The following is a 14,300-nucleotide window of genomic DNA, read 5'->3' as shown; positions in this document are numbered from 1 at the left end:
TTGCATAAATATAGGTGGAAAGTTTTTCTCTATGTTTGGGGATTACTTCTCATGCAGACAAGAAATATTTAAAGTCAGCTAGGGGACCCCAGAACCCTTTTCCAGGGAAAGAGAATTGAAAGGGGATGAGGTTAAATGACAGAAGCAGGTCCAGTAATAATTGGTACTATTACAAGCACTCTGCTAACCTCAAGGAGACCGTAAAGACAGACTGGCCTAGGAAATCAGGAATTGTCTAAGGATGTCTAGATCTGCACGGACTGGTCAGAGCCTGTGTCCAGCTCTCAGCATCGAGAAAAGTTATGGAGATTAGAGTCTCTTCCAAGCCTGAAGAGGGATGGTACGGAATCCCCTACCGTGAAAGGCCGAAGGCCACCTCCGGCTCATGCTGACCTGGCCTTCACATCTTTGCATCAGCCAAGCCTAGTAATCCCGACGTGACTGCTCAAGTATTTATGCCTTTAATAATTAACTACCTGCTCTGTCCTACACAGGTTCCCAGAAATTCTCTGTAAATAATGGGATGCCCCCAAAGGATATTTTTCCAGTCTTTCTGGCTTTATGCAAAGGAACAAGCTAACCTTTTTTTTTTTTTCCTGGAGGGGTCATGCTCAGGGGTCACTCTTGGCTCTACGCTCAGAAATCGCTCCTGGCAGGCTCGGGGGACCCTGTGAGATGCCAGGATTTGAACCACCGTCCTTCTGCATGCCATACCTCCATGCTATCTCTCTGGCCCCAAAGGAACAAGCCAAGTTTTGTTTATTAATCATTATTATTTTTCTCTCTCCCTGATTATTTATTATTATTATTATTATTATTTGGATTTGGGCCACACCTGGTAATGCTCAGGGGTTTTTCTTGGCTATGTACTCAGAAAAACGCTCCTGGCTTGGGGGACCATATGGGATGCCAGGGGATTGAAACACGGTCCATCCTAGGTCAGCCATGTGCAAGGCAAATGCTCTACCTCTGCTCCCCTGCTCCGGCCCCTGTTGTATTCAATATTAATTAATTATAAAGTCCTAGTGGTGTGGACAGTGGGAGGCCTGCAGCCCCTTTCTTTGGCTGGCGGGTCTGTAAGTGCACAGTGAAGGTGAAGAAATGATTTCATGGGGGCCGGAGAGATAGCATGGAGGTGAAGCGTTTGCCTTTCATGCAGGAGGTCATCGGTTCGAATCCCGGTGCCCCATATGGTCCCCCGTACCTGCCAGGAGCAATTTCTTTTTTTTTGCGAGGTCACACCTGGCGGTGCTCAGGGGTTACTCTTGGCTGTCTGCTCAGAAATAGCTCCTGGCAGGCACGGGGGACCATATGGGACACCGGGATTTGAACCAACCACCTTTGGTCCTGGATCGGCTGCTTGCAAGGCAAACGCCGCTGTGCCATCTCTCCGGGCCCCAGGAGCAATTTCTGAGCCTGGAGCCAGGAATAACCCCTGAGCACTGCTGGGTGGGTGTGACCCAAAATCCACAAAAAAAAAAAAAAAAAAAAAAAAAAAGAAATGATTTCATACAGTCGGATGAAGTTTCAGGAGAAATCCAGCTTTATTTCAAGGCCTTAATTGCCATGTTCATATTTCTCACATGGCCTCTAAGCTAAGCTTTATTAAGCAGCCTATCAGCTGCCCAGCAAGCACCCTTCTGGTGTCTGATCCCCCTCCTTTCTCTCTCCTCTCCCTACCCCCAGGGAACCCCCTAATGGCCAACCACAGACCCCTCCCAGCTGTGGGTGGGTCTCACCATCCAGGTGAGATTAGTAGATGGCATAGGGTGAGGGTAACAAAGTGTATTCAGCTACCTGAATGGTGGACAGGAAAACTATTGTTCTGTTGTCCAATGAATTAAATGTAATCTAGTGGGCTTGCCTTAAAGCCCCCTCCTCTTGGATAACCCGTGTGAAAGAGTACTTGCTGGTTGTAGTAGACTGGTCATGAAGGAACTAAAAGCTATGGGGCCGGCAAGGTGGTGCTAGAGGTAAGGTGTCTGCCTTGCAAGTGCTAGCCAAGAAGGACCGCGGTTCGATTCCCCGGCATCCCATACTTAGCCAGGAGTAACCCCTGAGCCCGAAAAACAAAACAACAACAACAACAACAAAGAGCTGTACATGCTATCGCTAGTCTGACTAGGAAAGTAGAAGCCAGACTTTACAAGGGAAAAATCAACAAGGCAGTAAACAGAACAATAGGAGAAGCAGATCTCTGTTTTATGTGCTGTGACTGAACCTCATAGGAGTCCTGGGCCTCCTCTCCCTGCAACACCTGTATAGCACTAGAAAGCTTTTTCTGGAGGCCAGAGATACAGCACAGCAGTAGGGAGTTTGCCTTTATGCGGCGGACCCAGGATGGTCCTGAGTTTTTGTTTTGTTTCTGGGTCACACCCGGCAGCGCTCAGGGGTTCCTCCTGGCTCTACACTCAGAAATTGTCCCCGGCAGGCTCGGGGGGACCATATGGATGCCGGGTTTCGAACCATCAGAACCATCATCCTTCTGCATGCAAGGCAAAACGCCTTACCATTGTGCTACCTCTCCGGCGCAGGTCCTGGGTTTAATCTCTGGCATCCCATATGGTCCCCCAAGCCTTCCAGGACTGATTTTAGAACACAGAGACAGGAGTAATCCCTGAATGCCACCGGGTGTGACCCAAAAACAAACAAACAAAAACAACAACAAGAAAAGCTTTTTTCTGAGGCGGCAAAAGCTCTATGATGCTTTGGTTTCTGTTGCTTTAACTTCTGTGTCACCAGTCCTGGAGAGAGCATCTTCTACTGATCTTTCCTTCCGAGGATACATAGGACCATTTGCTGCACCAGGGCCTGATTCCTTTATCTAATTGATCTGATCATTTTCAGATGTTGATAACTGCAAACCTGAACCAGTCAATTGCTTAGACTCTCATTAAGAGCTAAGGTAACATGATGTTTCACCCCTTCTTAATATTTTTGGGGGGCACACAAGGTGGCACTGGGGGTTACTCTTGGCTCTGCACTCAGAAATCACTCCTGGCAGGCCAGGGGACCATATGGGATGCTGAGGATCAAACCTGGGTCTGGCCTGAGTTGGCTGTGTGCAAGGCAAATGCCCTACTGCTGTGCTATCGCTCCAGCTCCCTCCGTTTTAGATTTCACCCCTTCTCATAGGTAGATCCTACAGTCCTTTGCCAGCCTGAAGAAGTTACAGACGAACCTTTGCCCACACTTTCCTTGATGACTTTTATTTTTTTTGTTGTTGTTGTTTTGGGTCATACCCAGTGGTGCTCAAGGGTTACTCCTGACTCAGAGATTGCTCTTGGCAGGCTTGGGGGACTATATGGGATGCCAGGATTCAAAACACTGTCTGTCCTGGACTGGCTGCATGTGAGGCAAATGCCCTACCACTGTGCTATCTCTCCGGCCCAGCCTTGATGACTTCTAAGGGGGTGATATCCCTAGGAAAAATGTGAAGGTCAGCAGGAAAGTTGCAGGAAAATAGGGCAAGAGGGGCTGTTGCATTAATTTTTTTTTTTTTGGGTCACACCCGGCAGTGCTCAGGGGTTACTCCTGGCTCCATGCTCAGAAATTGCTCCTGGCAGGCACGGGGGACCATATGGGATGCTGGGATTCGAACCAATGACCTTCTGCATGAAAGGCAAACACTTTACCTCCATGCTATCTCTCCAGCCCCTGTTGTATTAATTATTAATAATAGAGTCCTAGCATTGAATGGTGATGGGGCCTTTCTTGGCCCGCCCGGCTCCTGCAGCCCCGTCAGACAGAGGGTCTGTAGGTATCAGGGTAACGGCAACGAAATGATCCACAGGCAGTCAGTTGAAGTTTCAGGAGAAATCCCGCTTTAATACAAGACCCTAATCGCCATGTGCTATTTTCACATGGTCTCTAAGCTAAGCAGCCTCTTTCCTGCTGCTCTGCATCCCTCCTGTGTCCATTCTCCTCCTGGCTGCATCAGCCTCTCCCCTCCCCTAGGCAACCTCTTCATTACCAACCACAGACCCATCCCAGCTGTGGGAGGCTCTCACCTTCCAGATGAGATAGGCAGGAAGTTGGGGAAGGGTAACCAGGGGCCACAGGAACTCAACTAGCTAAGGCCATTGACTTGAATTGGAAATTACGCTGCAATGAAGCAGACACTAACATTTAGAGGCTGGGTGGTGGAAGGAAAGGAGGAGCAAAAATTGTGGTTTTAACATCCCCCGGGTAGGGGCTAGAGCGATAGCACAGCAATAGGATATTTGCCTTGCGAGCGGCTGCACAGGACAGACCTGGGTTCATCCTAGGAATATGGTCCCCCAAGTCAGGAGCGATTTCTGAGCACATAGTCAGGAATGACCCCTGAGCATCACTGGGTGTGGCCCCAAAACAAAAACATTCCCCTGTGATGTTAAGGGTAAAAGAATTAGCCAGTAGGTGTGGAGGCATTTTGGTCAGCCCCAGTGAAGGGAGGGCAACAACCCTCACAGCCCGTCTCTACTGGCAACTGGATTCTAGGATTTATGTTATCGTCTCTCCACTCTAACAGCTGTTAAAATGGCAGGATCGAAGAAGACGCAGGAACGGCCTTGTTCCTTGAGATGGGGAGTCACTTGTCCAGATTCAGCTGACTCGGCTCCCAGAACCAGGGCGGATTGCAAATCATCCTGATGCTTCTGCTGATGGCAGTGACCGTGGGATGCCTGGCTGAAAGGAACACCTCCATTTGGACTCTACTTGGACTCTTACCCAGACTGTGGGTGGAGGCTTGTGGGTCCAATTGTCACCCCAGAGATCCCTCTCCGAAGCTTTGACTTACGTGATTTGTTTGGGGTTCTGATTATGCTCCATTGATCTTACCCGGTTTTTTGTTTGATTGTTTTTGCTTTTTGGGCCACACCTGGTGACGCTCAGGGGTTACTCCTGGCTATGTGCTCAGAAATCGCTCCTGGCTTGGGGGACCATATGGGACGCTGGAGGACTAAACTGCGGTCCGTCCTAGGCTGGCACTGGCAAGGCAGATGCCTTACTGCTCCGCACCACCGCTCCGGCCCCTGATCTCACCCGTTTTATTGAGGCGTGCATAAATGCAGTTAAGATGCTTGTGCTGGGGCCAGAGTGATTCTAGCACAGCGGTAGGGTGTTTGCCTTGCACGAGGCCAACCCAGGACAGACCTGGGTTTGAGTCCCAGCATTCTGTATGGTCCCCCAAGCCTGCCAGGAGGGATTTCTGAACACAGAGCTTAGAGTAACCCCTAAGCGCCACTGGGTGTGGCCCCCAAACAATACAAAAGCAGATGCTTGGGCTGAGGTCCCAGCATATGTCAGTAGGTAGGGACAAGGATGCAAGGAGGAGGGACCTCAAGGAGAGTCGAAGATTTCACTCAGGCCCAAGAAAAGAGGGAATGGGATGCCTGGAGCTGAAGGGACTCCATTTCGTTAACCCAAAGTTAAGTAGCCATTCGAGGTTAACAAGGCTCAGTTTCCATTTAAGGGCTCAGTTTCTGGCCCTCTATAACCTGCCTTGTGACCCCTGCGGTTGTCACCTCCTGCTGTTTATAGCTTGTTGATTGATGGAATAAAGTTTTGCTTTATTTATTTATTTATTAATTATTTTTTTGGTTTTTGGGCCACACCCGTTTGACGCTCAGGGGTTACTCCTGGCTATGCGCTCAGAAATCGCCCCTGGCTTGGGGGGACCATATGGGACACCGGGGGATCGAACCGCGGTCCGTCCTACGCTAGCGCTTGCAAGGTAGACACCTTACCTCTAGCGCCACCTTCCCGGCCCCTAGTTTTGCTTTATTTTAATTGTCTGGTCTCATCCCTCGACTCCAGGTTCTAACAGTCACCACTGGCCATTTGGGGGCCTGTCCCACTGTGACCATCTGCGTAGGTTTGTGGGGGCCCAGCCTAGGGCAGAAGCACTGATGGGGTCAGAGAGGTGGCCCGAGGGGTGATCCAGGATGAGAATCACAGGAGTCCCTGCACCCCGCCATGCTCCTCCACCGCAGACCACACCTTGAGGTCAACTGGTGCCAGTTTCCCACACCTGCCCAGTGGCGACAAGCCCCTGGATGCTCAGAGCACCTACAGTTGGATCCCACCTCCAGGACACCCCTGGAGGTGTCCCTGGCCCTTGGCCAGATGCCAGAGCAGACTCACTGGGCCCCCAAACAGAGTGCAAGGGAGCAGCGGCTGCTCCTGACCAAGCCCCAACTTTTCAAGGGGTCATGGGGAGCTGCATGTGGGCCATGGACCTAATGTGATGTGGGAACTTGGGAGGGCCTTGGTCTCCCTTATAAAGCGTCTAGGGTCTCCAGGAGGGCAGAGGGGTCCCAACTACATGTGGTGGATTGTTGAAGACCTACCCTACAGGCGCTAATGGGGCCAGGGATCCCCTGTGGAATTTGGGGTTGGGGACCCTAAAGAAAAATGGGTGTCAGGTCCCCTACATGTTGAATTGAGTTGGGCGGTCCTGCAGGGTGCCTGGTCTAGGGGACTGTTAGATTATACTTTATTTCACCCAAAACGAAGATCATCCCTGGTTCCTCTGTATGTTTGCTTACAACTTGGTTTTACGCCAAAACAGATTGTCTTACATGTAAACCTGGGCGGAACTAGCTCTGTCTTTACTCCCCCACCTGGGGGGGTGATACTCAATAAAAATGCCCTTTCTTGGGGCAGGAGATAGCACAGCCTTGCATGCAGCCCACACAGGACTGACTGTGGTTCGAACCCCGGCATCTCACATGGTCCGTGTCCCTCCCCCCCCCCGCCCCCCCCCCCCCAGCCTGCCAGGAGCGATTTCTGAGCGCAGAGCCTGGAGTAACCCATGAGTGCTACTGGGTGTGACTCCAAAACAAAAAAACAAAAGCCATTCTATGGTAGGCAGCTCCACTCTCCATAAGAGGTAGCTTGCCAGACTGCCTGTGTTTTACTCTCAGCCTGGTTTGGATTATTTCATGCGCAACCCTGATTCAGACTCGTTCACCCGGGGTTGGAGATACGGTGCGTGAGGTGATTTTACAGGGGACCACCCTCAGTGTGATGTATGGAGTTGGGTCCCTGGTACAGGCATGAGACCTGGTTTCTTATCAGGGAGGGAGTGTGTCTGGGTCCGCACCCTGGCTGTGGGGATCCGGGTACCCCTGGGTGAGGATGGCGGGAAACCCCTCCCCCTGGTATAAAATACGCAACACTTGTGCCCGAGATTGTATTTCTCCGTCAGCATTGGTCTGGCCACAGCAGAGGTGGGCAGCAGAGAAGGGTAGACCCCGCAGCATCGTGAGCCCTGCCCTGGCGAGGTGACCCCAGAGGCTGAGCAGCAGCTCGGCTTATCCTGGGAGCTGGGCAAGACGAGGCCCAGGGCCAGGTGCGAGGGCCGGGCAGCGCCTGGGCTGTGTTGGAGGCCCTCTCAGCAAGAAACAGGAGCTCCACGGCCCGTTGGTGGCGCGAGGGTCCGGCCCTGCAGCAGTGGTGAGTGTGGCTGTGAGTACGACAGGAGCTTCCTACAGCTTCGCGGCCTCGGCCAGGCCCACCCGGTTCTTTTCACGGTCGAAGACTGTGTAGTAGCGGCCGATGAAGACGTCACCCAGGATCCAGAGTGGCCCGGCGGGCGGGGGGATATCCATGCCCATAAAACCAAGCAGGCAGATGGTCTTGCCCGCCTGGGACACCTGTGAGGCCAAACAGTACCGCTCAGAGTCAGCTGCGACCCAGCCAGGAGAGACCCGGCCCAGGACCTCTGGGCCCTCCCAGCTGTCCCACAGGCCCCGTGTACCTTGAGCACATAATCATCCGGCTTCAAGGTGTACTCTTTGTCTTTCAGGTTGAACGTGATTTCTGGCAGCGTTGAAACTTTTTCACAGGGGATCATGCACTGCAAGAGATGAGAGTGAGGGGCCGGCAAGGTGGCGCTAGAGGTAAGGTGTCTGCCTTGCGAGCGCTAGCCAAGGAAGGACCGAGGTTCGATCCCCCAGCATCCCATATGGTCCCCCCAAGCCAGGGCAATTTCTGAGCGCGTAGCCAGTAGTAACCCCTGAGCATCAAACGGGTGTGGCCCGAAAAACCAAAAACCAAAAAAAAAAAAAAAAAAAAAAAAAAAAAAAGAGATGAGAGTGAGTGCCAGGGCCACCCCTGTGGGGTGACAGTGTGACCCGACCTGCATGTGCGAGAGTCGGCTTGACCGGCTGTGCTGCCTGCTCACCTCGCCTTGGATGAGGGGAATACCTCCTAGGGCCTTCTGCAACGCTTTGACCTCTTCCACAGGTCCCACTATGAGGGACGTCCCTGTGTCCACGATGGCCTCGCAGCCCCCCTTGCACATAGTCAGGCCATTGCCCATATTTATCCTGTGGAAGGAAATGGGTGTTGGGATACTGGCGGCTCTGGGTTGCTGGAGTCTGTCTGTCGTCACCGGCCCCTTGTGTGGGACCCCAAACGGCTAGGGACAGGAGGGCAGGCAGCTGGGTCTCGGAGACAAGAGTGCCACCACAAAGGGCTCAGGGTCAGACGGGATGGTGGAAGGACATTCTCTACTGACCTGGCCCACCCCAAGCTTCAGACCCCGCCCCAAGCTTGCCAGCTCCACCCCTCTGGAGGCCCCGCCCTATCAAACCACAAGTCCCTCCCCATACCCCACCTGTGCCACTACTTACTCCTCCATATGCACCTGCCAGTAGGCCTGGCGGGTGACATTGTGGTAGGTCAGCTCGCCCTTCATGTACTTCTCATCTATACCACCCAGCATGAGCTCGCCTCCGAGCGGTGCATTGGGATCCCTGTGGGAAGGTACGGGTGAGATGAGGAAGGGGGGTGGGGCCCATGGCCCCCACACCCCATGTGATCCCACCAAGCCAGCAAGCGGAATAGACAGGCCGGGTGAGTGTCCTCTGGGCGCCCGAGAACACAATGGAGCAGCTGCAGTGGCCTCTCCTTTTCCCTGGGAGAGCTCCACCTGCATCCTCAGGTCACCTGCCAGGCTACCCACCCTGCTGTCCCCTTGCCCTCTCCACGCTGCTGCTCTGAGCCCGCTGAAACCACTGCATGTGAGGGGCCCTAGTACAGCTGGAGCTGCTTCCCCGAGGGTCGGCGCTATCGCCCCTCCGCGTGGACGTGGGCACCACTGGCGTGCGCACATGGATGTGTCAGGCAAAGGCACATGGGAAGTCAGACGCGGCTTGAGGTCACGGACACTTCCCGGAGTTCCCCTACGACTCAGAAGCTTGAGAACCCAGGGCTCTGCTGGGTGGGGCTCTCCCCTGCGCCTACCGGTTGAGGTAGAAGGAGAATATATTCTTGTCCACCAGCTTCTGCTGCATGAGGTTGTCGAAGACGGGCACCACGTTATTGACGGAGATTTTGGGATAGGCCATGCCCAGGATGCCATCGAACTTGGCCGCGATGAAGGTGATTCCGGGCTGCTTGGTGGCCTCCCCGAACAACTGCTTTGTCACCTTGAGGTTGGACTGACAGGGTACCTGGGGGCCAGTGGGAAATGTCAGGGTGAGCATTACACAAACCCCAGAGAGGGAGTGAGATTACCATGCCCCCAATCCAGGTGGGACAAATCCAGTAGTGCTTCCGACTTGCAGAAAATAACCCACACAGGACTGGGAAAGAAAGAACGACAGGCAGAAACCCCTCCAGCCAGTGGCTCCACCATGGGGACCGGCTAGCCAAATGGCAGCTTCCCCTCCAGCCTTCCCAGGGTGTCTTTAGTGGGAAAACAGAATGAAGGCCGGTAACACCAACAGGCCAGGGAGGTCAGGGGCTCCAAGATGCCACCGCACAGGGGCTGCCTGCCATCCATCTGCCCCTCACAGTTCAGCCTGTTGGGCACCTCCAGCCTCCCAGGGACCCTTGGTCTTACCCCTGCCCGGCCCCCCCGCATACCGACACGGTGTCCTGGCTGAGGTACCCCGACAGGCTGCCCGAGCCATAGTGGATTTCAAAGGTGGTGCCGTTCTTCATGTACGTGCTTGACTTCTTGCCATTGTACTTGTGATGCACCCCTGTGAGGAGACTCAGCTCAGAGGGCTCAGTGCCCACCCATCCCCACATAGCCCTGCGGAGATACAGCTCAGAGCATGCCCGTCCCCAGACACCCCTGCACACGGGGCTGAGACTCACAGCAGGCGAGGTCTGTCAGTTGGCACTTGACCGAGGGCACCCACAGGTTGGAGGAGCCCGTGTCGAACACAACCGTGAAGCACTGGGGTGGGGTCCCGATGCCGATCTCTCCGTAGTACTGGGCCTGGAGTGGGGGGGTGCAGCGAGGGAAGGACTGAGCGGAGGCCCAGAGTCCTTGTATCTGGGTAGCAGCTTTGGGGAGGGGGCGTCCTGGTGCCTCCCCCCATCAGAGAGATGAAACCCGGCAGGAGGGAGCACCCCTTAATGCAGGGCCAGGGAGGGACGATGCCCCAAGGAGCTTGTGGCCAAGGAGAGGGGCTGTGCCCTGGAGTCTGGCAATGCCTCAGTTTCCACATCTGCACACTACGGGGCTGTCTCAGGGGTGCCAGGCAGGGGCCTTCCTACAGGTCCCAAGATGCGGCAGCTCTGGGTCTGGGATGCCAGTTCTGGCCCTGCCAGGAGCCTCTCTGGGCACTCGGTGACCTGCTGGGACTCAGGCCTGACCAGAAGTGCCCAGAAGGGGCTGCAGTGACTCAGCAAATGTCACAGCACAGGGGTGGGAGGGGGAGAAGGCAGCAGCCAGTCACCAGTTCCCGGCAGTCACATGAAGCCATGGGGCCAGCTTCCTGGCACAGGGGGGCCAACTTCCTAGCACAGGCAATAGAGGCCACCCAGGAGGCCAGGGGTGGGGCTGCCCGAGGCGGTGGCCAGCGGCCCGATCAGGCTCCTGGGGGCCATGGCTTCCAGAATGTTCTCCCATCAAGGGAAAGTGGGTGAGTCAGGGCAGGTTATGGACGGGGCCTGGGGGGGGCAGGTGACCCCCTTTCAGCCTGGCTAGGAGGATCCGAAACCCCCCCCCCCCCCCCCGCACTCCAACCATTCCCAGACAAAGCAGCCAGGGGTGGGGCCAGAAGAAGCTCCATCCCCAGGGCCAGCCAATGGCCACAGGCTGGTCCCCAGGTTCTGGCAGCAGCACTCACATCCATATAGTTCTTGAGCATCTCGGGCACTGGGTCACCGCTCATGGCCAGGCCCTCCAGATTGTATTTCGTGGACGGGCCCTTGGCGATCATGTTCTCCACGGGTCCTGCATACTCGGACAAGGTCCGGCGGATGGACTTGAACTTGTGCAAGGGGATTCTGTGGGGAGAAGCTAACTAGAGTTAGCTGCCAGAGACCTGGAGAAATCCAACCCCAAATCCACATCGGCCTGACCCTCCAGCTGCACCGCCAGCCGGTCAACCCAGTGTTCCGTGGGTGGCTGTCACCCTGCACCCTGTCACTTCTGCCTAAGGCCTCCTGGACACGCCTCGTCCCTATGGCACCGTGGTCAATACTGCAGTACCTCGATATGGTCATGGGCACAGCCAGCCCCATTGGCCCAGCACCGGCAGGGCACATGGGGAGACACTGAACTCGGGTCCAGGGTGGAGCAGGGGGCCCTCTGGCCTGTTTCCAGTCGCACCTGGGCAGGTGTCAACCCCCAGAGCCAGAGTTCCTGGCAGGTGAAGGGCGTGCCCAGCAGGAAGGGGGCTCTTGCCTAAGAGCCGTGGGCTGCCCGGCTTCCTGCTTAGGGGGTGGCGGCCACACCCGCCTTTCCACCAGGAAAGGTGCAGGTGCCCCTGGACGCAGCAGGCTCGTGGGGATGCAGCCCACAAGCTCCAGGTTCGCACCCAGCCCCGGGGGAAGGCCAGTGGGAGGGGGCCGGTGCGTCACCCGCCCACGGCCTAGGAGAAGTCCTTTGGCCGGGCTCACCCGACCGGCCGGACCCCAGCATGACCTCACCCACCTGCCCACGGGCGGGCAGGAGCGAGCCAGGGAGCGAGGCTGGCAGGAAGGGGCAGGGGCAGGGGTCAGAGGTCGGGCGGGTGGAGGGAGAGCAGGCGCCCTTTCTTTTTGGGGGGTCGCTAGGGGGTAGCCCCGCCACCGGGGAGGGAGAAGCCCACAGCAGGCTACCAGCCAGGCCCCGGGGAGGCAGGCAGGAGGCCGAGATGCAACCAGGGAACCTGCCAAGGCCCAGCTGGGCTCGTCCCCAGGGCCCTGGACGCCTCGGGAGTGGCTCGGGGGAAAGCAGTTGGAAGGAAGGAAGAAGGGAGGGAAGGAAGGAAGGAAGGAAGGAAGGAAGGAAGGAAGGAAGGAAGGAAGGAAGGAAGGAAGGAAGGAAGGAAGAAGGGAGGGAAGGAAGGAGCCCCGAGGCGCAGCCTTGGGCTCCCCGGGCGCCTCTGTGTCCTGCAAGGGCCCGACCTGGACACTTGTCCTTGCAGCCTCCTCTGCCTGCCCAGGCCGGGCCGCAGGGGCGCGGCCTGAGGCGGGCCGCGGGGTCCCCCGGGGGCGCTGCGGGCCTCACCTGATGACGGCGGCGCTGGGGGCGGCCAGCAGGCCGAGGACGAGCAGCGGCAGGAGCCTGGGAGGCTGCATGACGGCGGCGGCCGGGAAGGAGCAGAACCGGGGCCCGGGGAAGCCGCGCGCTTATAGCCGCGATGACGGCGCAGTTGGGCCGGGTCACGTGACGCGCTGTTTGCCCCGGGCGGGTCACGTGAGCCGGGGGCCGGGCCGTGTGGGCGGGGCCTCGTCCGTAACCACGCCCTCGCCACGCTCGGGCACGGCCGCGCTCGACCCGGCCACGCCCCTGTTTTGCGTGATCACGCCCACTCTCTTGTATAGGCCTGCCCACTCGTTGCTCGGCCACGCCCCCGGATCGCTCTGGCCACGCCCCCTGCCTCTGCCCTCTCCGCCCTAAGCCCCAAGCAGCTCTGGGTCTTCTAGAGGGTTTGGTTTGGGGGCCCCCTTCCGGCTCCCACATGCCACGCCGATTGATGGGCTTTGCACACGGGCAATCTCCAGTATCTGCTTGCACCCCCACCCCAGGACCCCGCCACTTTTTGTTTGTTTGTTTGTTTTTTTGGGTCACACCGGCCTTGTTCAGGGGTTCCTCCTGAAATCACTCTTGGCAGGCTCTAGTGGGGACCATATGGGAATCCAGGATTCGAACCACCGTCCTTCTGCATGCCAGGCGAACACCCTACTTCCATGCTATCTCTCCCGCTCCAGAACGCCCCTTTTTTGACTCCTCTGGTGGCTCTGAGGAGCTCCCAGGCGCCCCTGAAAAGGCCCCACTGGGGGCCCCCCAGCCTCAGCTGCAGCTGGCACCGCTTCCCCCAAACTCTTGGGCTCAAGGAGTCTCCACACCCCATCTTTCCCATCTGGCCTCTCCCATGTGAGACTCTCCACTCACCCCATGGCGCCTCTCGCCCAGGTGTTGACAAGGAGGGGGGCATCACTCCCATGGGTGACCACTCAAGCCCTGAGGGGAGAAGCTGGAGTCACAAAGGTGCTGGAAGGTGGTGGATGAGGCCTGCCTGGGCCCATAGGTGTGTGTGTGTGCGGTCTGTGGGGGTCCCCAGAGTCCTTGGAATAGTCACACAGAGTTGAACCCCAGGGCTCAGCAGGAGCAGAGTTGGGGTGCAGGGGGAGGGGGACCGGCGCCTCCTTCGTGTCACTGTGGGCGGCTCAGTTATTGGCAGGCTCTGGTGTCCTGCTGGGAGAAGGCCCGGAGCCCATGTGGGACCGTGAGCCGCTTCCCCTAAGCTGTGGGATCAGCCGCTATCTCTGCCACATCCTGCCGCTGGGCCCCCCACAGGCTCTGAGCAGAGCCCCCTCCCCCCTGCTCCCTGCCCCGGGGGTGCAGAGGTGAGAGTGGGTGGCCTTGGGCGAGGCCTCGTGCTTGCCCCGGTGCACAGCTGAGGGTTCCCGCTGACCCCTCGCCTCCTTGGAGAGGCTCTGGGGCTTGTGACACTTCCTGGGGCTCCGCCTCCCACCTGCCCCTGCCTTGCAGGGGGAGGGGGTGGGCCAGTAGGGCGAGGTGCAGGCTGGCCCGGGGCACACTTGCACCCTGTGCACGGTGGCCGGTTTCACCCTCCAGGCCTCCAGGCAGAGGCGGGAGCCCAGCTTGGAGAGGGGACAAGAGGGTCACGGGGTTGGGGACCACCGGAGCAGATGCCTGGAGACAGAGTAACCCCGAGTAACCCCGACTGGGAGACCCTGGATGGTGGCGAGTACACAAGGACCGCTGCCAGTGGGGCACGAGGAATGGGGCACCCTGAGGACCCCATGGGCGTCCTCCCTGCGGCCCTCTGAGTGTTCCCTGCTGCTCCTCCCAGCCAAGTCAGGCACACAGAGGGGTCAGGGCAAGTCTGAGGAGCAGA

The 14,300-nt window shown here is 57.2% G+C and overlaps 2 protein-coding genes across 6 annotated transcripts in view; one reads left to right on the top strand and one right to left on the bottom strand.

The window, feature by feature from the left end:
* The window catches only part of CD81 (CD81 molecule), a 344,561-nt gene that overhangs the window by 77,542 nt on the left and 252,719 nt on the right, over positions 1-14,300 (top strand). The gene's annotated exons all lie outside the window — the stretch shown is intronic.
* On the bottom strand, positions 7,163-12,612 carry CTSD (cathepsin D). Of its 2 annotated transcripts, XM_049781220.1 has the most exons (9): positions 12,443-12,611; positions 11,076-11,235; positions 10,096-10,219; positions 9,859-9,977; positions 9,235-9,443; positions 8,622-8,744; positions 8,171-8,315; positions 7,745-7,843; positions 7,163-7,640 (listed from the first exon to the last, which is right to left on the bottom strand). In XM_049781220.1, the coding sequence occupies exons 1-9, from the start codon at positions 12,511-12,513 to the stop codon at positions 7,473-7,475; spliced, it is 1,218 nt and encodes a 405-aa protein (XP_049637177.1). In that variant the 5' UTR covers positions 12,514-12,611; the 3' UTR covers positions 7,163-7,472. The 2 variants fall into 2 exon arrangements, with proteins under 2 accessions (XP_049637177.1, XP_049637178.1); XM_049781221.1 differs by lacking the exon at positions 7,163-7,640 and having other exon boundaries at positions 7,750-7,863; positions 8,087-8,315; positions 12,443-12,612.

Source organism: Suncus etruscus, chromosome 9 (assembly GCF_024139225.1).
Source record: "Suncus etruscus isolate mSunEtr1 chromosome 9, mSunEtr1.pri.cur, whole genome shotgun sequence".
Classification (NCBI taxonomy): Eukaryota; Metazoa; Chordata; class Mammalia; order Eulipotyphla; family Soricidae; genus Suncus; species Suncus etruscus.
The sequence above is the reverse complement of the archived record's forward strand: the minus strand, read 5'-3'. Positions and strand labels throughout refer to the sequence as shown.